Source organism: Myotis lucifugus, unplaced genomic scaffold, assembly GCF_000147115.1.
Source record: "Myotis lucifugus unplaced genomic scaffold, Myoluc2.0 scaffold_128, whole genome shotgun sequence".
In the NCBI taxonomy this organism is placed as follows: domain Eukaryota; kingdom Metazoa; phylum Chordata; class Mammalia; order Chiroptera; family Vespertilionidae; genus Myotis; species Myotis lucifugus.
Window position 1 is genome coordinate 2,651,669 of NW_005871176.1, and position 21,614 is coordinate 2,673,282.

Sequence of the window (21,614 nt, forward strand, 5' to 3'; positions counted from 1 at the left end):
ATTTACAAGCTTTGGACAGTGAATACATGCTGTTGCTTTCAAATCCTAAAGAAGTCTTACAAGTGACTGACTTCAGAAAAAGTTCCTTCTGCCCTGACGTTTTGTGCTTCTCTGGTTCTACCCACCCCACCCAGGGACCCCTCCACACCCCTCCACCCTTGCAGCCTGCTGTCCCTGCCCCCACACCACTGTGGCTTGGGGTAGGATGTGCAATGTCCCGGTCTTGCTGAGGTCGGCTCAAAATGTCCCTGGCCGGCCCCTGGCCCCCAGCGCAACGCCGGGGGCAGGTCCAGAGAAGGAGAAGGGGAAGTGGGAAGGGATGCGAAACTTGGCCGCTGGCCGGCGCCGTCCTGCTGGGTGTCCCACAGAGGTCTCTGGGTGGACAGCAGGAGCATCCAGTTGAGTCGACCACCCGCGGCAGGTGAGGCCAGGGCCTGGGCGGGAGGGGCTGTGAGGTCAGAGCCCGGGAGCAGGCCTAGGAGCTGCCCTCTGAGGCTGTCAGGGAGGGAGAGCTGGTCTGTGGCAGGGCGGGGTTGGGTGGGGCACCGACTCAGGACCCAGAATCAGTAGGGGGACCTTAATTCCTTGGACTTGGGGAGATAGTGGGAGATGGGGACACAGACCCATCAGCTCTAACCAGTTTCTGGGTCCTGATCCCCCCAAGTTACAAGAAGCTAGGAAAAGGCTGGGAGGGTCAGAGCCCAGCAGAGGGGTCCCTCCGAGGGGGACCGTGGGTGACAGTCAGCCTGAAGGGGGATGAGTATGGAGGGCAGTGAGCAGACGTGTGTGTCAGGCGTTTGTGAATTCCTGTGTGCGTGCACAGCTCTGCCATCTGGGTGAGGGAGTGTTAAATGAGAAGCAGGCTCTCAATCAATATTTGTTCAATGGAACTGATCACCTGTAGGAGTGTGTGTCCAGGTGAGCGAGGGATGGGTGTCAGTTGGTGCGTCCAGCCGTGTGTGAGTGAGAGGCTGTTTGTGTGTCTGAGCGTGTGACCACATGGGCGTGCTCAGTTGCATGTGTGTATCTGTGTGTTTGTGGTTCTATATAAAGGTTTGGGTTCTCTGCAGCTGGATGGAGGGTGGACATAGAAGCCCCTCAAGCAGGGAGGTGTGCATGGGTGGTGGTGGGGTGTGGACATATCCGTGTGTGGGGGTGGGATTTGGTGTGTGAGTCGGGTGTATGTGAGTGCGTGATGTCCAGCCTGCCCAGGCCCTGCCGTGTCTCTACAGTGGCATCATGGAAGCCCCATGGGGCTGGCTCGTGGTTGGTGTGCTGGCCATGTCCTTGGCCTCTACGGTGACCCAGAATGTGTGCCGAGCGCCGGATGGGAGGGACGGGGTTGCAGGAAAACCTGGCCGACCCGGGCGGCCAGGCCTCAAGGGGGAACAAGGGGAGCCAGGTAAGTACCTCCCTCTGGACCCCAGCCCCTCATCCCTTTGCCTGGCTCGGGCTCCAGAGTGGAGGTTTGGGGGTGATACCAAAAAGCAGGAGTCCACCTGGGCCCCCACATAAAGCTCCTCCAGTGTGACATGGGTCCTAAGGTCTGAGGAGGGCCTGGCCTTCTCCCCGGACCATGTCCCCAGCCTCCAGGCCTCTCCATGTCCTCTTTACGGCTTCGGGCCTCTTTGGCCTGGCCTTCCTCCTCTGGGGAATGGGTCACTGCAGCAGTGAATAAGAATGGTCCTGAAGCAGGCCCAGGCCTCGGCCCCTGTTCGGTTACCAGGATGACCAGTGCCCTGACTCAGGTTTTAGACTCGGGAGCCCTTGTTTTGCTGTGTGACCCTCTCTGAGACTCAGTGGCCTCATCTGGAAGATAGAGAACCAACCCCACTGGGCACAGAGGGAGGGATCAATTGATGGCAACTATCCTTTTTCCACCTGCTCCTCCCCCCAACCCTGCTCCCCCCTCCTCAACCCGTTCGGGCTTCAGAAACTCTCAGATTCAAGGGAAACGCTGAGGGTGAAGGAAAAGGGACGTGACCAGATGGGAAAGGAAAGTCTCATACAGGCCCCCGAGCCTCCCAGTGCACAGCAGGCCAGCGAGAGCTGCAGCGACGTTTGTAACAGTTTGTGGGGTCCCTGACACAGAAGGGGTCGGGGTCAGTGGCCTGTGAGGTGTGGAGTGCAGGGCCGTGGGCAGAAGCACGTGGAGGAGCCAGTGTCCTGCTTTTCACAGAAACTGTGAAAAGTGCCTGTTCCCACTTCTCTCCATGTTAGAGAGGAAGAAGCTGAGGCTCAGAGAGGTTGAGAAGCCCAAGGTCACGGAGCCAGTCAGAATCAATGTCTTGAAGGCCCGGGCACTCCCCCATCCGCTATCCCACAGCCTTTCGGGGTCCCAGCCATCTGCCTGAGGGTGGGCAGAACTGGACTCTCACTGCCAATCTGGCCTTCCTCCCACAGGGGCCCCCGGCATCCGGACAGGCATCCGAGGTCTTAAAGGAGACCAGGGGGAGCCTGGGCCCCCTGGCATCCCTGGCAATATGGGCTACCCAGGACCTAGCGGCCCCCTGGGTAACCCTGGCGCCCCGGGATTGAAGGGCATCAAGGGCAACCCGGGAAACATCAACGACCAGCCGCGGCCAGCCTTCTCAGCCGTGAGGCGGAACCCGCCGACGGGCGGCAACGTGGTCATCTTCGACACGGTCATCACCAACGAGGAAGGCCGGTACCAGAGCCACTCGGGCCGGTTCGTCTGCGCCGTGCCCGGCTACTACTACTTCACCTTCCAGGTGGTGTCCAAGTGGGACATCTGCCTGTCCATCATGTCCTCCAGGAGGGGCCTGACCCAGAGGTCCGTGGGCTTCTGTGACGCCAACAGCAGGGGGACCTTCCAGGTGGTGTCGGGGGGCACGGTGCTCCAGCTCCAGGATGGAGACCAGGTCTGGATCGAAAAAGACCCCGTAAAGGGCCGCATTTACCAGGGCCCTGAGGCCGACAGCGTCTTCAGCGGCTTCCTCATCTTCCCTTCCGCCTGAACCAGGGAGGGACCCTCCCCACCTTGGCCTCACCTGCTTGCTGCTGTGCAACCCCCGCCCACTCGCCCCACCTCTCTGGTTCTATGCTCTGCTCTGTAAAGCGGGGGCGCTGTTGTTTTAGCTGGAGGGAGAGCATTTCTTAGAACTCTTCCTGGAATAAATACCTGTGTCCCTGTCTGCTGGCGTGAGGCTCCGTTGCTACCCTGGGCATTGGGAGGGAGGCATAAGAATGACAGCTGTTGAGGGCTTACAAGGCAGGCCCATGCTTGGTATTTTACAATATGTATCTGACAGGTCCTGGGAGCCTCAGCGGCCTGGGTTCAAATCCTGGGGCCACCGGGAACTAGTTGTCCAATCGTGTGCATGTTATGTAACGTCAGTGAGCCTCAGTTTTCTAGTCTGTAAAGTGGGAAGAATAATAGCACCCACCTCAAAGGGTTGTTGGAAGATTCAATGATTTAATATTTGAAAATTGCAGTGCAGAGCCTGGTTCATCGTGAAGGCTACATAAGTTTTAGCTACTATTACACGTTGTATAATCTTTACAATCGAGCTCTGAAGTGGATATTATGACCCCATTTTACAGATAATAAAACTGAGGCTGGGAGTTGTGGCCAGACACAAAGCCCAGGTCAGTGTTCAAGGAGAGGAGCTGGGATTCGACTCCAGGTCTTACGAGTGCCCACGCCTGTGTGTGTAACCGCGAGCCTCGGACCCTCGTCAGCCTGCACAGCCACACACTGACAATGACAGTGCTTCCCAACCTGACCCAGAAAGGCTGGGGCAGGGCTCAGAGAGGGGGAGCAATTGGCCCCAGGGCATCTGCAGTCCTCCCCAAAGGCAGTTTCCTGAGTCCAGCCCTGGGGTAGGGAAGGAGGAGTACAGGGGATCTGGAATGTCTGTGGCTCATTCCCACTTGGCCGGTCCGGGAGCTGCTCAGGAGCAAGAAGCCCCAGCGTGTCCTTTGTGTGTGAGGAGAATAAGGAGACCAGAAGTACAGCCCTGAAAACGTCCAATGCCCTGTACATTCTCCCAGAGGGAGCGGCTTTATCTGTGTGCTGCATGTATGCACACACACATGCACACACACAAACACACCAGGCATGCATACACACCACACACACACCCCTTACCACACCACCCATGTACACTTCCCTTGAGATGCACAGGGACCCACATTCCTGGACCAAGACTTGTCCACTCCTCACTGAAGCGGGGACACATGATCCCCTCCCTCAGCACACACCCACTTTCTCAGACACACCCGTGTACACCCCTGGACGTCCCCATGAGTTATGCCTTCATACCTGGGGACACACGTGCCGTCATACCCACACACCCCTGCCTCAGACACCTGAGTGCTCCCTGTACACCATCAGAAGTGCTCTTACACACACACCTTAAGACGGTGTCCAGACACACCCCTGACATGCAGATGGACACATCCTCCACTCCAACACACATGTGCCTTAGAAACGCCAGCGTTTGCTCACACATTGACCTCCACGCGTGCTGACACCTCACAGGGACCATCTCTCCCATCCACTGACACACAGCAGCCTCAGAGTCCTCACGTACACCCAACCCCCGACCCCCGCCTCCAACAGTCGGGACCCTCCCCTGGGGCTGCCCCACCGACAGCCTTTGGGAGTCAGGAAGAAGAGAGTGCCCCCCTGTGCCCCGGGGGCAGTGATGAACTCCACAGGCCCTCAGCCCCCCATTGGGTCCCCGCTCTGCCCCTGCAGTCCCCCTGCCCCTGGAACATAGCCACCCACAGACAGGGAAAAGAAACAGGTCTTTGAGCACCTACTATGTGCTGACATTTCATAGTCATTGATGCACTTAATCCCAGCAAAATCGCCGAGGACACAGGCTCAGAGAAGGGAGACATGGACTCAAGGTCACACTGCCAGAGTGGCAGGGCCCAGATCTGAACCAGCTCTGCCTGACCCCAAAGGGGAGGCCTCTTTCATTGCAGTGGCCCCAAAGCAGGGTGGGGGGGGGGCGTAAGTGGCCAGGAGACCAGGCTATAGAAACAGTGGCTGCGGGCTGCTCCTTACCCTGAATGCCACCCATACCTCCCACCTCTGGAAGGAACGCAGCTGGACCAGGCGGGCCGGCCCGGGAAGGCTGAGCACGGGCCGAGGCTGCCATCTGCTGGACAAACCAGACCCAGGTGCCAATGAGGCGAGGAAGATGGGCGCTCAGGTGCCACCCATCCATTCCGCCCCAGACTCCCAGGGTCAGGTGCACTCACATCTCCACTCCTGTCCCCCCTCTGCAGCCCTGTGCCAGAGTTCGGAGGAACAGAGGGGGAAACTGAGGCCCTGAGAGTCACCTGGGGAGGCAGGCGCAGGGCTCTGAACCCCTGCTCATGCCCAGCGCAGGGCTAAGTATCGTGGGTACACCTATCAGACAGAGTCCTCACCACTGCCCTGCGCGGAGCTAGTGGAGCCCCCCATTTACAGAGGAGGAACCGACACCGGGTGACATAGGGGGCAGGAGTGGATCAGGCTTGGACCCTCTGCAGCCTGACTCCTCCTTCCTCGCTGACTCTTGTGTGAGGTGTAGAGAAAGAGAGGAGGGGGCCTCGATCAGCTCTGCCAGCCCGACCCCATGGGCAACCCCTCACCGGCCATCATAGGCTCCAAGACCAAAGGCAGGGGTGCTGGGGAGAGAGGTGAAGAAGCGGTGCTGGCAGGAAAGGTGAGGTCATCAGGGACCCGGGCAAAGGAAGAGGTGCCACCATGCAAAGCCGTGGCCTCCCCACCACCCAATACACAGATGGGAGGCTGAGGCCTGGGTGGGGGCAGCGGCTTGCTGAAGGCCTCAGGGAAACGGGGGGGCATGGCTGGAAGGAGACCCAGAAGCCGCTGTCTCTGTGGCCAGAGGACTCTGTCCAACACAGCAGACTGCCTGCCCTCAAAGCTGGCCCATCCGGGTGTCCACCCCCCAACTATCATAGGGGAGGGGGGGTGTATGGAACTTTCTAGAATAAGGCCTGCCACTTGACCAGTGCATATGAGGATTGTTTCGGGGGCAGCTAAGCAGAGGGGTGAGAGCAAGGCTTTGGACCCCCAGAAACCACTCACTCCGTGACTTTGGCCCAAGGCTCGCACCCCCCTGAGCCTCAGTTTCCTCAGCCGTAGGGGGGTTATGACTTCCTCCTGGGACGTTGTGAAACAGCTGAGTCTCAGGCACAGCAAATGCCACAAGTGGGGACGGACATGGCATGGGCTGAACTTGACGGGAGGGGAAGTCTGCCCAGGAGGCTGTGTTTACAGACACAGACACGCATACATCCTTCCCCGGATGCGGGGTGGTGGACATTTCCTCGTTTCAGACACTCGTGACCGGCGTGGAGGGCACAGGGTGTCACTGTGGTCAGCCTGGCTCAGCACCCAAAAGAAAGAAAGTGCTGAGTCAGGGAAACATATGGGAAAGGGGATGTGGGACGGGGGGAGGGGAGGAGGGGGCCGCCCAGTCCGCTCCAGGCCCTCCTCGCTCTGTCCACTCCGACACGGTGTCCTCCTGCCCGGGAGAGGGAAGCAGATCGGAGGGCATCTCAGTGACCAGACCAGAAGCCTCCTATCCAGGTGAGCAGGACGCTGTCCAGGTGAGGGCAGCGGGTAGCTTTTACCCACCACCTTCCTGAGACATGGCCCCGGGGACAGCCCGATTTGTGAGGAAGGACGGTCCCCATCCTCACTAAGCTCAAAGAAGCGACCCCACTGTTCGTCCGTCGTGTGGTCCCAAGGGTGAGGGGCCCCGGGACGGGAGGGAGGTTCCTGAGGGCGGAGAGGGGTGAGCCCCGGAGTGAGAGGGTGAGGAGGGTGGGTGAGGGGCTGGTGGGCCAACCGAGCTTTCGCCATCCAGCTCCTTCTTCAGGATGGACAGGGGCTCCAGCATCTGGCTCCCCCTTGGACTAAACCTGCTGCTGCTCCTTCTGGCACTGCCACTTGGGGGCCTGGCCGCCACAGAATGCTACGGGATCCCCGGAATGCCAGGCATGCCCGGGGCCCCCGGGAAGGATGGGCATGACGGACTGCAAGGGCCCAAGGGCGAACCAGGTGAGTGGGCTGGCCTGGCGGGGAGGGGTCCCCTAGGGGCTAGGGGCACGGGGCGGAGTGGGGAAAGGACGGCAACTTGATGGCAAGGAGTGTGGTGCCTCCTGCCGCACCTGCTCCCAGGGCAGAGCCCAGCTCTCACAGCAGATATAGCCCCTCTGTCCTCAGGGCGCAGGCCTCAAGACCCCCCCCCCGGGAGAGGAGAGGAGTGCAGGCAGCAGGGAGGGCCACAGGACAGGATCTATGTGAAAACCTTTGGCAAATTCTAAAATGCTAGGCCACTGTTTTGTTACAACCCCTCACTTCCTGCCCTGCAACACGGACCCCCTGGGGAAGGGGCGACCCACCCAGTGAATGAAGACAATGCACAGATGAACCGAGTTCAAATCCCAGCCCCACCACGTCCTACTGTGTGAACTTGTGCAAGTTACTTACTTAACAGCCAGAGCCTCTGTTCCCTCATCTGTAAAATGGGGAGGTGGTAGTGCCTCCTGCACAGGGATGCTGTGATGGTTACATTTAAATATGAAATAGCACCAAGCACATGGTAAGCACTGGGTAAGTGGAGGCTATGGAAGGTACTGCTGCTGTCATCATTGTTTTCATCAGAAATCCGTGCTCCCTGGGACCCGGGTAGTTGGAGGGGTGGGGAGAGAGGAGGCAGGGCCACAGTCATAGAACCTCCTGTTGGAGATTCACACGGCAAGCTCCATGAGCGAAGGGGGCTGAGGACACGAGGGGGGCGGGCATTGGGTGAGACTGGAGTCTGGTCCTCGTTTGAAAGTAGGTGCATATCTGGGAAGTGGAGTGTGTCTGGAGGGCACGTGTGAGGCTGGGGTGGGGCTGCGTAGAGGTGACTGGGAGGCAGAGAGTTTCCTCACTGTCAGCTTCCCTCCTGGCAATGGGGTGGAATGTTACCAACAATTGGGGGTGAGCTGAATGAGGATCCCAGGTGGGCCATTTTGGGGGAGCCTGTATCTCTGGCCACCTACTGCCCAGGGTGCCTGAGGGCTACCAATTTTTGACCTCCTACTTGTGCCAGGCAAATACAGCAGATAAAATTGTTAACTCTTTTGGAAACGAGAAACTGAGGCCAGAATCCTTTGAAGGAGTGGTTTACTCCCATTTTATACATGTCAAAGCTGAGGTTCAGAGAGACTGAGTGACCTGCCTGAAGTCACACAGTAGATCCTGTCCAGCTCCAAAGGCCGTTCCCTTAACTGCTACCCTCCCCCACCTCTCTGCCCCCTGCCCCCTGCTGAGTCCTGCCCCTCCCAATCAGCTGCTGGAAGACATCTCAAAAGATGAGACACGGCCCTGCTCAGCCATGGCAGGGACCTGACATTTACTGAGCACTTGCTGTGAGGCGCCTGGCACCTGCCTCCTCCCACCCCACTCTTCCAGTAGCTCGGTGGCATCCGCCCCATTACGCCCTTATCTCAACCGGGCAGAAGAGGCTCAGGGAGGGGAGGTCACCTGCCCAGGGTCACACAGCCTGCAGCCCAGGTCTGTTGGGTCCTGAGCCCCCACTCCTAACCCTGGGACCTAAAAGGCTCACAAGTCATAGAGGATCTGTTGCAAATGGGTTTGCACAGACACCCACTCTTGGGAGGAAGTCAGAGGAGGAAGCAGCCATGGGGGCAGACAAGGGTGGTCAGGGAGGGCTTCCTGGAAGAAGAGCCTGGCATCAGGCCCTAAAGGATGAGCATGGTTTGGACAAGGGGAGAAGAATCTCATAGAGGCGCAGATAATCAGGTCAGTAATAAGCAAGAATCAGACATTCTGACTGCAACTCCACCAGACTTGACTTTGAGTCTAAACTCCGCCTCATACCAGCTGCATGGCCTTGGGCGAGCCTCTGGCCTCAACGTCCTCATCTTCAACACGAGGGGAGGTGAACCAGGGGCTGAAGTGGGCTGAGTGGGGCTGGGGGAGCTGGAGAGAGCAGCCCCCTTAAAGGGGCAGATTCCCTTTGGCTCCATCCGGTGGTTCCCATGTACTAAGCTGGCCTGAGGAATAGATACCGGTTTTGTAGGGCTCTGCAGCTTATAAAATGGCGAAGGCCCTCCTTAAGAAAAATAATACAAAGTTAGGGACACATGCTGCAGAATTGTATTAGAACTACACACACACACACACACACACACACACACACAGAGAGAGAGAGAGAGAGAGAGAGACACACAGCGCATGGAAAAGCGGAGCTATGTGGACCACACGAAGGTCGATTTCCCGGTTTGATGTTGTACTTTAGTTATGCAAGATGTGCCACTGGGGAAAGCTAGGTGAAGGGCATATGGGACCTTCCTGTCTTTTTTTTTTTTTTACAACTTCCTGTGAATCTATAATTATTTCAACATAAAATGTTGAAAAAATTATAAATATAAAACTAGGCAAAGGGCCTTGAAGGGGCCAATGCCAGTTAATGGGGCCTGAAGCAGGTTTCCTGAGCCTTCCAGGAACTCTGCCCGTGACCAAGCTTCTTATTTTTGTCAAGAAAAACTAAGGACCTAGTCCTAGACCTTTTGGTGCGGCCGGAACTTGTTAACGTCGGGCTCTAAATAAAAAGTTTTAGAAAACATTGTGCAGGCCAAACAGAAGGTCTCTGAGGCCACTTGCTGTCCGCGGGCTGACAGTCGTGGCCTCTGACACTCTGAGATCTTGCCCTGGACGCCTCCTGAGCTGGCGAGTCCTACCCTCTCCAGCACAAATGTGGACACTGAGGCCAAGAGACAGGTGCCTTAACCGAGTTCACAAGGCAGGTCTGTGGGAGGGGGCAGGGCTTGAAACAGGGTCTCCCTCCCCTCTGACCATCCCCCTTCCTCCCTGCGCACTGCTCCCAGGTGGACAGTACATCTGGGGGAAGGAGGTTTCAGAGACCAAACCCCAGGAGTGTGTCCCTGGAGGACAGCCCCAGGGTCCCTTCTCCCTGTCCCCTGCCCCCTCACTTCCCACCTGCTCTCTCCCCAGGAATCCCAGCTATTCCCGGGACACGAGGACCCAAGGGTCAGAAGGGAGAAGCCGGCACACCTGGCTTTCCTGGGAAAAACGGCCCCATGGGAGCCGCTGGGCTTCCGGGGACTCCCGGCATCATGGGACCCAACGGGGAGCCGGGAGAGGAGGGAAGATACAAGCAGAAGCACCAGTCAGTGTTCACCGTCACACGGCAGACAGCAGAGCACCCGACATCCAACAGCCTGGTCAAGTTCAACACGGTCATCACTAACCCACAGGGCGACTATAACACCAGCACAGGCAAGTTCACCTGCAAAGTCCCCGGCCTTTACTACTTCGTCCACCACACGTCCCAGACGGCCAACCTGTGCGTGCAGCTGTACCGCAACGAAATCCAGATGACCTCCTTCTGTGACCACATGTCCAACAGCAAGCAGGTCAGCTCAGGTGGTGTGCTGCTGCGGCTGCAGGAGGGCGCGCAGGTGTGGCTGCGGGTCAATGACTACAACGGCATGGTGGGCACAGAGGGCTCTGACAGCGTCTTCTCTGGCTTCCTGCTCTTCCCCGACTAGGGGAGCAGGCCTGCTCCAGCCCCAGGCTACCCCACCTCTCTCAGCTGCTCTGCTGTGTCCTTGCTCAGGCCATTCTCCCCACCTAATGGACTCCTCCTCCAGGAAGCCCACCCTGACTCCCACCCCCTGAGTTCTTTCCCTTCTCTGAGTTCCTGCAGGAGTCACTCCTTTGATACTTTACCAACACCTTTAGTGCTATCGTTCTTTTTTTGAAGTCTTGGAAGTCTGAGAGATATACAAATAAATGATTAAATCAATAAATACGCCTGGCTCTGATTTCGCATTGCCACCTTGAAGAAGCAGGTCTCCTCGTCTTCAGCATTGCACCAGCTATAGCTGTCTGTGGGCTCTAGACTCACCCAGGGCATCTAGTTGGGGCTCAGTAACGGTTGGTGCCAATGTTGAGTCACTCAGCACCGTTTGGCCATTTGAGAGAGAGATACTCAAGTGTGGTTGAAGGCTAAAGGGGTCACCAAGGGGCCGTCTGCTGTCACTGTTTGGGTGAGCGGCACTGCTGTCATTGAAGGCATCAGTGCACAGGTAAACAGGAGTGTGTCTGAACTCCCAGACTTATGTTGACCTAAGTTGAATCACAGGAGGGGTTGGGCGCAGCTAAGCCCAGCATAGACAAAGAGCAGATGTGTAATGAATTGGTGCTGAATTAATGAGTGAATTGGGGTGGATGGATGAATGAATAAGTGGGTAAATGAAAGAGTAAGAGAGTAAATAAATGAGTGAATAAAAACATCATAATAGCTAACATTATTTTTTAAAATATGTTTTTATTTATTTTTAGAGAGAGAGGAAGGGAGAAGGGTAGAAACATCGATGAGAGAGAAACATCATGATTGGCTGCCTCCTGCACACCCCCTACTGGGGATCAAGTTCGCAACCTGGGCATGTGCCCCGACCGGAATCCAACCACTGACCTCTTGGCTCATGGTTCCACACTCAACCGCTGAGCCACACCAGCCGGGCAATAGCTAACGCTATTGAGCACTTACTATGCACCAGGCATTATGCTAACCAAGCTATTAATTATTTAGTAGTCATAACCAAGTTCTGGGTCAGCATGAATGGGTCAGGGAAAGAGAGGCTCTGTCTTCCGACGTCTGACAGACTCTGGGAGCCCCCAGGAGATCATCTAAAACCACCGCTGCCTGCGAGCTGTCAGGACTTCACTGTGATGTTCCTGGCAGCCGGGCTCAGCCACCCCGATTCTTGCTGGAGGACCAAGAGGCCCTCAGCAGCATTGCTTTCACTGACCATGAGAAGGGGTTGACAGTTCAGATTGGAAAAGATAAAACGTTTAACTTTCCTGTGCAGACTGCAGGTCTGGCCTCGGAGCCCAGAGAGACCCACTCAGATCTGCGACAAGCTGCCCGGCCTGGCTGGGCTCTCCGCTTGGTTCCACAAAGCCCCACAGAGCTCATGGAGGCACTGCCCAGCTGGGGTGGGCTGTACGCGGAGCGGCTTGAGCCCAGCTCCGCCACCTCCTCCATCCACTTTCCCACTCTTGTTCCTGAAAGGGGCTGTTTCCTACCTCCATCCTTTGCCCGTGGTGTTCCTTCATGCTGTGGAGCCCCCACCCACCCCACTCATACAAATCCCCCGTCACCTAGATGCTACACACTCAACTGTCAAGGGTCAACGCAATGGTCACCTCCTCCATGAAGCCTTCCTTGATGCTCCCCTTTGTGTCCCCACAGGGCCCTCCACATACTTGGACCACAAACTCGTGACCCTTTAAAGTCCAAGTTCCCAAACCTGGAAATGCAATAAAATTACCTGCAGGCTTATTTACAGAACAAAGAGCCAAAAAAAACCCAGGTTTCAGGACCCCAGGCTTTTTTAAAATAAAGGTTCAGGGAAGACAGAACTGTGGGTGAGTGGGCGGTTGGCCAGGTGAAGCCAATACTCGCAGTCCACCAACTGGCTTTTGTGCGCTTATTCACTTACAGATCTGCCTCCCCACCGAACGGGAAGCATCCTTGAGGGCAGGGCTGCTTTGTCACATGCCTGCACATAGTAGGGGCAGGAAAAAAGTGTGAGCCAGGAAGGAGGGACAGAGAAGACACACACAGAGAGCGGGAACAGAGGCCAGGGCCGAGAGCCCCGCCTGGCTCCCTGAGTCAGGGTGCCTCTGGCCGGGATGCAGCCAGGTCACAGGGTCACAGGGCCGCTCCGTCCACAGCGCCCTCCATCAGCACTTAGCAGTCCACGGGCGATGCCCCCCGCGATACATCGTTCCTCTCATTTATCTTTTGTTTAAAAAATCAATGTGCCATTTCTGTAGGCCACGGTGTCAGACCAGAAACCCGGACTTGGGAAACGACCATTTCTGGCCATTTTTATTCCCATAATTGTCTCCCTGCTGCTCTTTTTGGCCTTTGAAAGTGCCAGCTTGTCTGCTGGGCTGCGAGGGACCGGGGGAGGGTCTTTACGGGACACAGGAAAGGAGGGTATGGGGGTGGGACAGGAGCCAGAAGGAGACACCCCAAGCTGTAAGGACTCTCTCACACCAAGCCAGCGATTCCAGCAGCACAGAGACCAGCTGCTTCCCACGCAGGGCCAAGGCCCAGAGACCCCCTTGCTCCTGATCCCTAGTCTTGGCCTCCCCCTAATCCAGGCATGGCTCCTCCGTCCAAGAATTCTATCTTCTCATATAAAGGGCTGGGCACTCGGCTGGGCCCCAGATATGCAGGGTTACCTCACTTGGCGCCCCACAGCAACCCCCTGAGGTAGGTGCCCATGCCCCCAATACATAGATGGGAAAACTGAGATCAGTAAATGTGTCTGAGGTCACACAACCAGAAAAAGGCAAAGCTGGGGTTCAGACGTGGGAGAGGCTCACTCCAGAGCCATGCCTTTACCTCCTCCCTGCTGCTGCTGCTGCTTCTTTAAAAGAAAATCCTCACCCAAGGATTTTTTTTCCATTGCCTCCCACACGAGCCTGGGCCGGGGCCAATGATCAAACCTGCTATCAAGGTATGTGCCCTTAACTGGGAATCAAACCCATGATCCTTCAGTCTGTGGGCTGACGCTCTAACCACTGGACAGCCAGCCTGGGCTCCTCCCTGCTGCTTCTACCCCAGGTTGAAGTTCATCTTCTCCCATTGCCATCAGCCACCAAGTGGCCTCAGGAACCCTCAGACCAGTGGTTCTCAAACTTCTGGCCCTTTAAATACAGTTCCTCATGTTGTGACCCAACCATAAAATTATTTTCGTTGCTACTTCATAACTGTAATGTTGCTACTGTTATGAATTGTAATGTAAATATCTGATATGCAGGATGGTCTTAGGCGACCCCTGTGAAAGGGTTGTTCGACCGCCAAAGGGGTCGCGACCCACAGGTTGAGAACCACTCAGATGGACCCCTGGACCTGCAAACTACGAATCCCCTCTCCCTGCCCAGAATCCACTGGTCTCCTCCACGCCCAGGCCTGGGTCCCTTTGGGTCTGTAGTTGGCTCAGCCCAGAGACCCTTCGGTTTTATCAAGCTCCTCTTTCCTTTCCCTGTCACCCACTGCCGTTAACAATTTCCATCAAGCCCCACAATTTTCCATCTCCAAGCACAGATGTCAGGAAGGGCCCTCCTGCCCTGCACCAGCTGCTGTGCCTGCTGGGTGACCATCCCTGCGCGGGCGTCCCATGGCCTGAGACGCAGCCTCCGAAAGGGCTGCTGGCTGGAGTCAGGTGCCCAGCTTGGAGTCCTGCACCTGCCACGCCCTCGAGGTCTGGGCTCCCGCAGTCACACAGGAGCAAGAACCGTGTGCCGTGTCCTTGGGTGGTTCACACCAGTCTCCCAGTAGAAGAGGTGCTCCAGGGGGGCAGGAACCAGGGCTGGGCTGCTGGTGGCTGTCTCCCAGTGCAGGGCACCTGCCGGCTCACGACACACATCTCCCACCCAGGCCTCAATTTCCCCATCTTTAGAACGAGGGGATGGGCGGGGTGACCTCCAAGGCCCTCTCCAGCTCGAACTTGGTGTGATTCCAGGATCAACAAGCAGCAGGCCTGCCCTAGCCGGTTTGGCTCAGTGGATAGAGCGTCAGCCTGCGGACTGAAGGGTCCCAGGTTCTATTCCGGTCAAGGGCACATGCCCAGGTTGCAGGCTCGATCCCCTGGGGGCGTGCAGGAGGCAGCTGATCAATGATTCTCTCTCATCATTGATGTTTTTATCTCTCTCTCCCTCTCCCTTCCTCTCTGAAATCAATAAAAATATATTTAAAAAACAACAACAAGCAACAGGCCCCTGCCTGTGCCTGTAATTGCCCCCAGCTTCACGCCCCGCTGGAAACAGAGGGAGGGGTATCAATAAATAATGACCACATTTAAAATTCATTTTTCATTATTAGATTATTTTCTGAAAACAGGGGAAGAGCTGGGGTGCAGAAGGGGAAGACAGCAGAAGAGAGGAGCCCCGAAAGGAGAAGCCTGGGACATGGCGTGATATTAACAATTCACAGGTGGTCTGCACTTGACAGCTCACCCTCCCTTTCTCCTCCACTGTCCCATCTGAGCCCCGCCCCCACCCTGTGCCATCCCTAGAGCAGGTGCAATTATGGTCCCATCATGGAACGGAGGAAATGGAACTCCCTCGGGCTCCCCTGGCTGAGAACGTTTAGCTGCTAAGTGGCAGAGCCAGGTTAGGAATCAAGGTTTCTGACGCCAAACCCAGCGCCCAGACACCAGGCTGGCCCTGTTTCCATTTCATTGAGGAACATCCCTGTTCCCGTAGAAGACCATGAGGTCAGGGGCTCTGGCACCGAGCCACCAGCTGTGGACATTCCCCAGAACAGCCCGTTCTCCCCGCAGCTGCTGAGCAGGCGAAACCAAACTGACCACTGTCCTCCCCGCTTACAGTAAGGCCCTGCCGATTGCAGAAACAGGACCTGAAACTGCCTGAAGGCAGCAGGACCGGGTGAGAGTGGGGTGACAGGAGGGGGGCCGGGCTGCTGGGCCCAGGGGAGGGGGCCGTCAGGGGAAGGCCCTTCCCTTCTCTGGGGAATGGAACTTCCGCTTTGGACTGAGAGCATCAGGCTCCCGGCTCCTGGTCCCACTGCTGCCCAGCCAAACGGCATTGCAAGCGGCCTCACAGGACGCCAGGTTCCCAGGTGAGGATGGGGCGTGGTGCCTGGGGGACTGGCCGGCTGGACCAGTGGGGTGGAGGGTGGTGATTCTCAAAGTGCAGACCTTGCATCCCCTGCCTGGGAGCCCCCTGGCGTGTTTAACGCTGTGGATTCCTGCCCCGGCCCAGACCTCGGGGATGAATCTTTCTGGAGGTGAACTTGGAGATCGGCAGCTACCTAGGGCCCAGGTGAGGGGGAGGCAGACTCAAATGGGAGCCACCAGCCTAAGGTGAGCCCTGCTTCTGCCTCTGAAGTGCTGGTGATCTGGGGCAAGTCATGTGCCTCTGGGCTGAGACCCTTTCTGGGAATATCAGAACCTCAAGGTCACCCAGTGTTTAGCATACTCCCTGGGTCAAGATGTCAGAGGCAGACGGATGTCAGGACCCAGGTCCCCTCCACCCAGCCCAGCCTCCCCAACACCTGCCTCCTCTTATTTCCGTGCATCCGCTGAGAACGCTCAGCACAACTCTTCTAAAGAAATCGTGGCGCTCACAGGTGAGTGGTGGTTAGTTATTAGTTAACACTGAGTGACTCAGCCTTTGTAAAGGATGGGGTGGGACCAGGCCTCACACCAGGGACCTTCTTATTTTATAGGTTCCATCTCATTGAATCCTCTGGCAGCCCTGTCAGGTGGAAATTAACTTTGCCAAAGACGTTCAGGCTCTTGCGTGAGGTCATGCAGGGAGGTAGCAGCAGAAGGGGGAAGGGTTCAAGGTCAAGTTGGCCTGACTCCAAGTCAGGGATAAAGGCGCAGTTGGGGCTGGAAGGAGATGGAAGGATCAGCGATGCAGGGGAAAAAAAGAACAAGGGGCAAGGCTGATGGTGGTGATGACCGCTGAAGGCAGGAGGTGGTCAGACCAGATGAGTTTTAAGTCTACATCCTGGTCTGAGACGTACATGAGCCAGAACTCAGATCTTCCCACTCCCCCAACCCACCTCCCACTTCCCCAAGAAACCTGAGTCTCATCAAAGGTCAGGACCTGCTCCTCCTCCCCCACCCCCACCCCCACCTCTCTGGTGGAAGCTCTCCACCCTGGGCCGCCTCCCCCTGAGACACCCCCTCTCCCTGAGCCCAACCTCTCAAAGGGACCGAGCCTCTTCGACTTTTCCAACCATCTCCCATCATGTCCCCAAACTGATGGTGATCGTTTTAAAAATAGCCAATATGCAGTAAGCATTTCCAACATGCCAGACTCTGCCGTAAGCCCTAACTCGTCTGTCCTCCCACCAGCCCTATGAGCCAGAACGCCGATCCTCACACTGAGTTCTAGAGATGGGGCTAGAGATTAGTATTAGCCCCGTTTGTCGGAGAAACTGTGGCCAGAGAGAAGGGGCCTGCCTGCGGCCCTGAGCTAAGAGGGGAGGCCTGATGGGGACCTGGCGGTTGATATCCTGATGGCCCTCCAGGCCTCTCACCACCGGGGTGTTTGCCGCCTCACAGCAACAGTAACAGTAATAAGAGCGCCCTTCACTGGGCACTGGCGGACCCAGCACGGCACGCAGTGCAGCCCATGCATTAGCTTCTCTTGCCGGGCCATTGGGCTGCGAAGCCCAGGTTTTCACCACCAGGTACAGCAGCCTCTTGACGTTATAACACCTGTGAGTGTTAAGGTCCAGTGGGCACGGGTTTAAATCCCAGCCACAGGGGGGCGCTGTGACCTTGATCGAGGGTCTCGCTCTCTCCACGCTCAGGTTCCTCATCTGTAAAATGAGAAATCAGGGATGCTTTCTCAAGAGGCCGTGGTAAGAACCGAATTCAATGAAATAATGGCACATAAAGGTTTGGCACAGAGCCTGGTGCCTGCTAAGAGCCTAACGCACGGATTGTTAAAGTTGTCAAACTACCCTTTTGTAAAACCTCCCGCAAGAGAGGGAACGGATGCTCATTCAAAAATAAAAATAAGCAGATGCCCTGAATCGCCCTCTGTTCGGAGCAGGGCAGAGCCCACGCCGGTCACTCGGCCCTGGTCACAGCCCCTGTGCAGCCTCCCAGCACAGAGTCGGGCATAACTCAGGAGTTTGGGCAGTGAATTGATTAGAACCAGACCAAGGTGGGGCAGCTGATTTTCTGATCCCAGCAAAGCCTCCATGTGCCAAATGCTGGGTTGGCCCAGCCAGCGTGAGGCAGAGATGGAAGGAGTTTGGCCACAGCTCCGTCCTTAACAAACTCCCAGGTACCTGTGGGCAGGTTGCTGTCTAATGTTGGCGCCTCAATTTCCTCATCTGCAGGATGGGGAAATAATCACAGCCCACTTCCCCAGGGTGCTATGAGGCTCAGACAACAGCAGCCACAAGTCTGAACAAGGCCACGGCCTTGCCCGGGTCCCCACAGTCTTCCCGGGAGGTGTGCGGGGGGCCACTTTGCTCTCCCGCGTTAAGAGCAGGAAATAGCTCAGCTTCTGTGGGTGGGGGGCGGGGTGATGAGGAAAAGCTCCCTGGAGGAGAAAGGCTTTGGCCCCAGCCTTGAAGGAGGGGGAGGATTTGGATCTGGGCCAAGGGGAGTGGGCAGCCTTGGTAAGTGACGAGCTGCCCATCACTGAGAAGGTGAAAGTCATGGATGGAAGAGCCCTTGGCAGAGATGCTATTGAGGAGATTCAATCATAGGCTAACGGCTCCTCAAAATTCCTCAGCACAGAATTACTGTAAGACCCCCAGGCAGTAATTCCACTGCTCAGTAGAACTAAAGAGAATTAAAAACAAGGTATTCAAACAAAACCTTGCACGTGCATGTTCATTGCAACACTATTCACAGTAGCCAAAAGGAGGGAACTTCGCAAATGCCCATGAGTGGTGAATGGATAAACAAATTGTAGTATGTCCACACAGTGGAATACTATTCAGCCATAAAGGGATGAAGTACTGATACAGACTACAACACAGGTGAACCTTAAAAACATGATGCCGAGTGAAACAAGCCAGACACGAAAGGTCGAGTATTGTATCAATCAGCGGTTCTCAACCTGTGGGTCAAGAACAATGAAAATACATCCTGCATGTCAGATATTTACATGACGATGCATAACAGTAGCAAAATTACAGTGATGAAGTAGCAAGGGAAATAATGTTATGGTTGGGGGTCACCACAACATGAGGAACTGTATGAAAGGGTCGCGGCATGAGGAAGGTTGAGACCACTGGTTATAGGAACTACCCAGAGTAGCAAGTCCACAGTCAGAAAGCAGACGAGTGCTTGTCGGGGGCTGCGGGGGAAGCAGGACTGGGAGGAACTGCTTCATGAATACAGAGTGTTTGGGGGCTGATGAGAATGTTTTGGAACTGGAGAGAGGTGGTAGTTGCACAACATTGTGAATATGCTAAATGCCACCAAAATGTTCACTTTAAAAATGATCAAATTTATGTTAGTGAGCGTCAGCTTAATTATAGGGCTGGACTGGATGGAGCCTTTCCCACCCCAGCACAGTCCCTCTCCCTCTGGGCGCTGTCCTTGCTGTCAGAGCACCCATCGCCCATCCCCAACTATTTCTGTTCATTGACCTCCATGAAGGCAGGGGCCTGTGCACCAGCACCCAGAGCAGGACCCACTCAGAGAACACATGCACGACTGAACGAAGCAACGAACCAGCCAACGAATTAATTAATTCATTAATTAATCAAACGTGAGGCGTCACCACAGTCGTTAGTAACCTACCCCATCTTCTTGTCCCTCTGCAGGAAGCGGCGAACACTGTGATGATGAAGACGCCGAGGGGCGGCCTCCTGGCGCTGCTGCTGCCGCTGCTGCTGGGCCCTCTCGATGTCTCCCAGGCCCAGAGGGACTGCACCGGGCCCGCGGCCATCCCTGGCATCCCGGGCATTCCTGGGATACCGGGCTCTGATGGGACCCCTGGGACCCCAGGGGTAAAGGGAGCGAAAGGTCTGTCTACTTTGGGGACACACTGGTGTCACTGGTCGAGGCCCCACCTCCTGCCTCCCGAGTCACAGTGGCCCACCTTAGAGGTTGTAGAAGCACTTGGTGCCCATCAGCTGGCTGAGCCCTCGCAATAGCTTGCAGGGAGGGAATTCTGATTCCCATTTTACGAAGGGGCCCAGCAAATGTTGAGGCTGTGACCAGACCAGGGATCTCTGACCACTCAGTCCAGGTAGAGAGAGGCACCACTGCAGTCACACAGCCTGGGTTACCTCCGGGGAAGCGGCGTCACCTCCCTGAACTGCTGTTTCCTTACCTGTCACATGTGGACAAGGGCATTTCGGTGCGGTTGTCACAGGGTTCAAAGGAGACGTCCTGCCATAAAAAACCCCCTCCCCTGTGAAATCTAGTTCATTCGCTCATTGGCCCATAGCCAACCCCTCTCCCAAATAGTCCCATTTAATCCGCACAAGGCCACAGACTCTCAGCATCCCCATTTTACAGATGGGGAAGCTGAGCCTCGAAGAATCTGACTCACTCGAGGTGGCACAACTAATATGGCAGATGTGACGGGAGAAGCGCATCTGTCTGCCCCGAATCCACGGTCTCGGCCACCAGGCTCTGCCACTCTGTAGGGAAAGAGGTTTTACCTTGTGTTGTGCCGAACCCAGGGTCGTGGCTGCTTGGCGCGGTGGAGTGGGAGGATTCTAAGGCCCACTCCCAAGTTCCGCAAGAAAGACTGCGTGATCGCTTGTGGGAGGTCAGCCTTGGGGGCGGGGACACAGCAGGCAGGCTGTGTGCCAATCACTCATTACCAGCCTCCAGGCTTACGCTGGAACCAGGGTGCTGGATGAGCTAGTGAGGAGGGCGCAGGGAGAGAGTGCTGCCTCCCCAGGTGTCAGTCCAAGCACATCACAGACTCAGGAAGCTGGGCTGGAAAGGGACTTGGAGGCGCTCTGACCAACCCCCTCCTCTTCACAGAGGGGAAGCTAAGACCCCGAGAGGAGCAGGGACCTGTCCACGGTGACTCCGCCAGGCTCCCGGCCTCTCCGCCCAGGGCTCCTGTCTTTGGTTCTCGGTGATCTCAGCCTCATTTCTCGTTTCCCTGCTTTTCCAGGGCTGCCAGGGCTCGCTGGAGACCATGGCGAGTTTGGAGAGAAGGGGGACCCAGGGACTCCCGGGAAGCCAGGAAAAGTCGGCCCCAAGGGCCCCGTGGGCCCCAAAGGCGCCCCAGGGCTCCCTGGACTCCGTGGCCCCAAGGGTGAGTCGGGAGACTACAAGGCCACGCAGAAAGTCGCCTTCTCCGCCTTACGGAAAATCAACACGCCCCTGCGGAAGGACCAGGTGATCCGCTTCGACCACGTGATCACCAACGTGAACAACAACTATGAATCTCGCCTGGGCAAGTTCACCTGCAAGGTGCCGGGCCTCTACTACTTCACCTACCACGCCAGCTCCCGAGGGAACCTGTGCGTGAACCTCATGCGCGGCCTGGAGCGCATGGAGAAGGTGGTCACCTTCTGCGACTATGTCCAGAGCACCTTCCAGGTCACCACCGGGGGCATCGTCCTCAAGCTGGGGCTGGGGGAGAGCGTCTTCCTGCAGGCCACAGACAGGAACTCCCTGCTGGGCATCGAAGGTGCCAACAGCATCTTCTCTGGGTTCCTGCTCTTCCCGAACCCGGAGGTGTGACCTGTGGGGCCGATTCATCCCCCTCCCCACCCCCTCACCCACCAGCAATACTCACTTTACCCCCAGCACTACCCTCACACAGTCAGTCTCCATGGATGTTGCTGAATGAATGAGTAAATAAACTCTTCATGACCAAGGGCCAGTGGTCTAATTCAATTCTGTGTCCCAGCCTCTGGCACATAGTAGGTGCTGAGAAATGCTGCTTGAATGCTAGCTGAAGGAATGAATGAACGAATGACCTCTGACAACAGAAACTCTTTGTAGTGGGAGGTGACTGGAGGGCCAGACTCTGCGTCCAGCTCTGTGACAGCCACACAGTGGGAGATGGGGAGGGAACACCATCTGTTGAGCAC

The 21,614-nt window shown here is 56.5% G+C and overlaps 3 protein-coding genes across 6 annotated transcripts; all 3 read left to right on the plus strand.

Annotated features, from left to right (window-relative positions):
* Positions 1 to 264: 264 nt before the first annotated feature.
* Positions 265 to 3,155, plus strand: C1QA (complement C1q A chain). Its single transcript, XM_006094026.3, has 3 exons — positions 265 to 421; positions 1,233 to 1,402; positions 2,404 to 3,155. The coding sequence occupies exons 2-3, from the start codon at positions 1,240 to 1,242 to the stop codon at positions 2,976 to 2,978; spliced, it is 738 nt and encodes a 245-aa protein (XP_006094088.2). The 5' UTR covers positions 265 to 421; positions 1,233 to 1,239; the 3' UTR covers positions 2,979 to 3,155.
* Positions 3,156 to 6,441: 3,286 nt separating this feature from the next.
* C1QC (complement C1q C chain) lies at positions 6,442 to 10,833 on the plus strand. 4 transcript variants are annotated; one of them, XM_014460284.2, is made up of 3 exons: positions 6,442 to 6,574; positions 6,867 to 7,048; positions 10,016 to 10,833. In XM_014460284.2, the coding sequence occupies exons 2-3, from the start codon at positions 6,868 to 6,870 to the stop codon at positions 10,570 to 10,572; spliced, it is 738 nt and encodes a 245-aa protein (XP_014315770.2). In that variant the 5' UTR covers positions 6,442 to 6,574; position 6,867; the 3' UTR covers positions 10,573 to 10,833. The 4 variants fall into 4 exon arrangements, with proteins under 4 accessions (XP_014315770.2, XP_014315769.2, XP_014315772.1 ...); XM_014460283.2 differs by having other exon boundaries at positions 6,444 to 6,574; positions 6,855 to 7,048; XM_014460286.2 differs by having other exon boundaries at positions 6,454 to 6,594; positions 6,855 to 7,048.
* A 4,704-nt stretch (positions 10,834 to 15,537) lies between these two features.
* C1QB (complement C1q B chain) lies at positions 15,538 to 21,399 on the plus strand. Its single transcript, XM_006094029.3, has 3 exons — positions 15,538 to 15,686; positions 19,374 to 19,575; positions 20,687 to 21,399. The coding sequence occupies exons 2-3, from the start codon at positions 19,392 to 19,394 to the stop codon at positions 21,259 to 21,261; spliced, it is 759 nt and encodes a 252-aa protein (XP_006094091.1). The 5' UTR covers positions 15,538 to 15,686; positions 19,374 to 19,391; the 3' UTR covers positions 21,262 to 21,399.
* The last annotated feature ends 215 nt before the right edge of the window (positions 21,400 to 21,614 follow it).

Excerpts from the sequence above, each read along its gene's own strand:
- C1QC (XM_014460284.2), top strand. The coding sequence starts at position 6,868 with ATGGACAGGGGCTCCAGCATCTGGCTCCCCCTTGGACTAAACCTGCTG. Across the intron at positions 7,049-10,015 it reads AGGGCCCAAGGGCGAACCAG|GAATCCCAGCTATTCCCGGG; the intron begins GTGAGTGGGCTG and ends CTCTCTCCCCAG.
- C1QA (XM_006094026.3), top strand. The coding sequence starts at position 1,240 with ATGGAAGCCCCATGGGGCTGGCTCGTGGTTGGTGTGCTGGCCATGTCC. Across the intron at positions 1,403-2,403 it reads GGGGGAACAAGGGGAGCCAG|GGGCCCCCGGCATCCGGACA; the intron begins GTAAGTACCTCC and ends TTCCTCCCACAG.
- C1QB (XM_006094029.3), top strand. The coding sequence starts at position 19,392 with ATGATGAAGACGCCGAGGGGCGGCCTCCTGGCGCTGCTGCTGCCGCTG. Across the intron at positions 19,576-20,686 it reads AGGGGTAAAGGGAGCGAAAG|GGCTGCCAGGGCTCGCTGGA; the intron begins GTCTGTCTACTT and ends CTGCTTTTCCAG.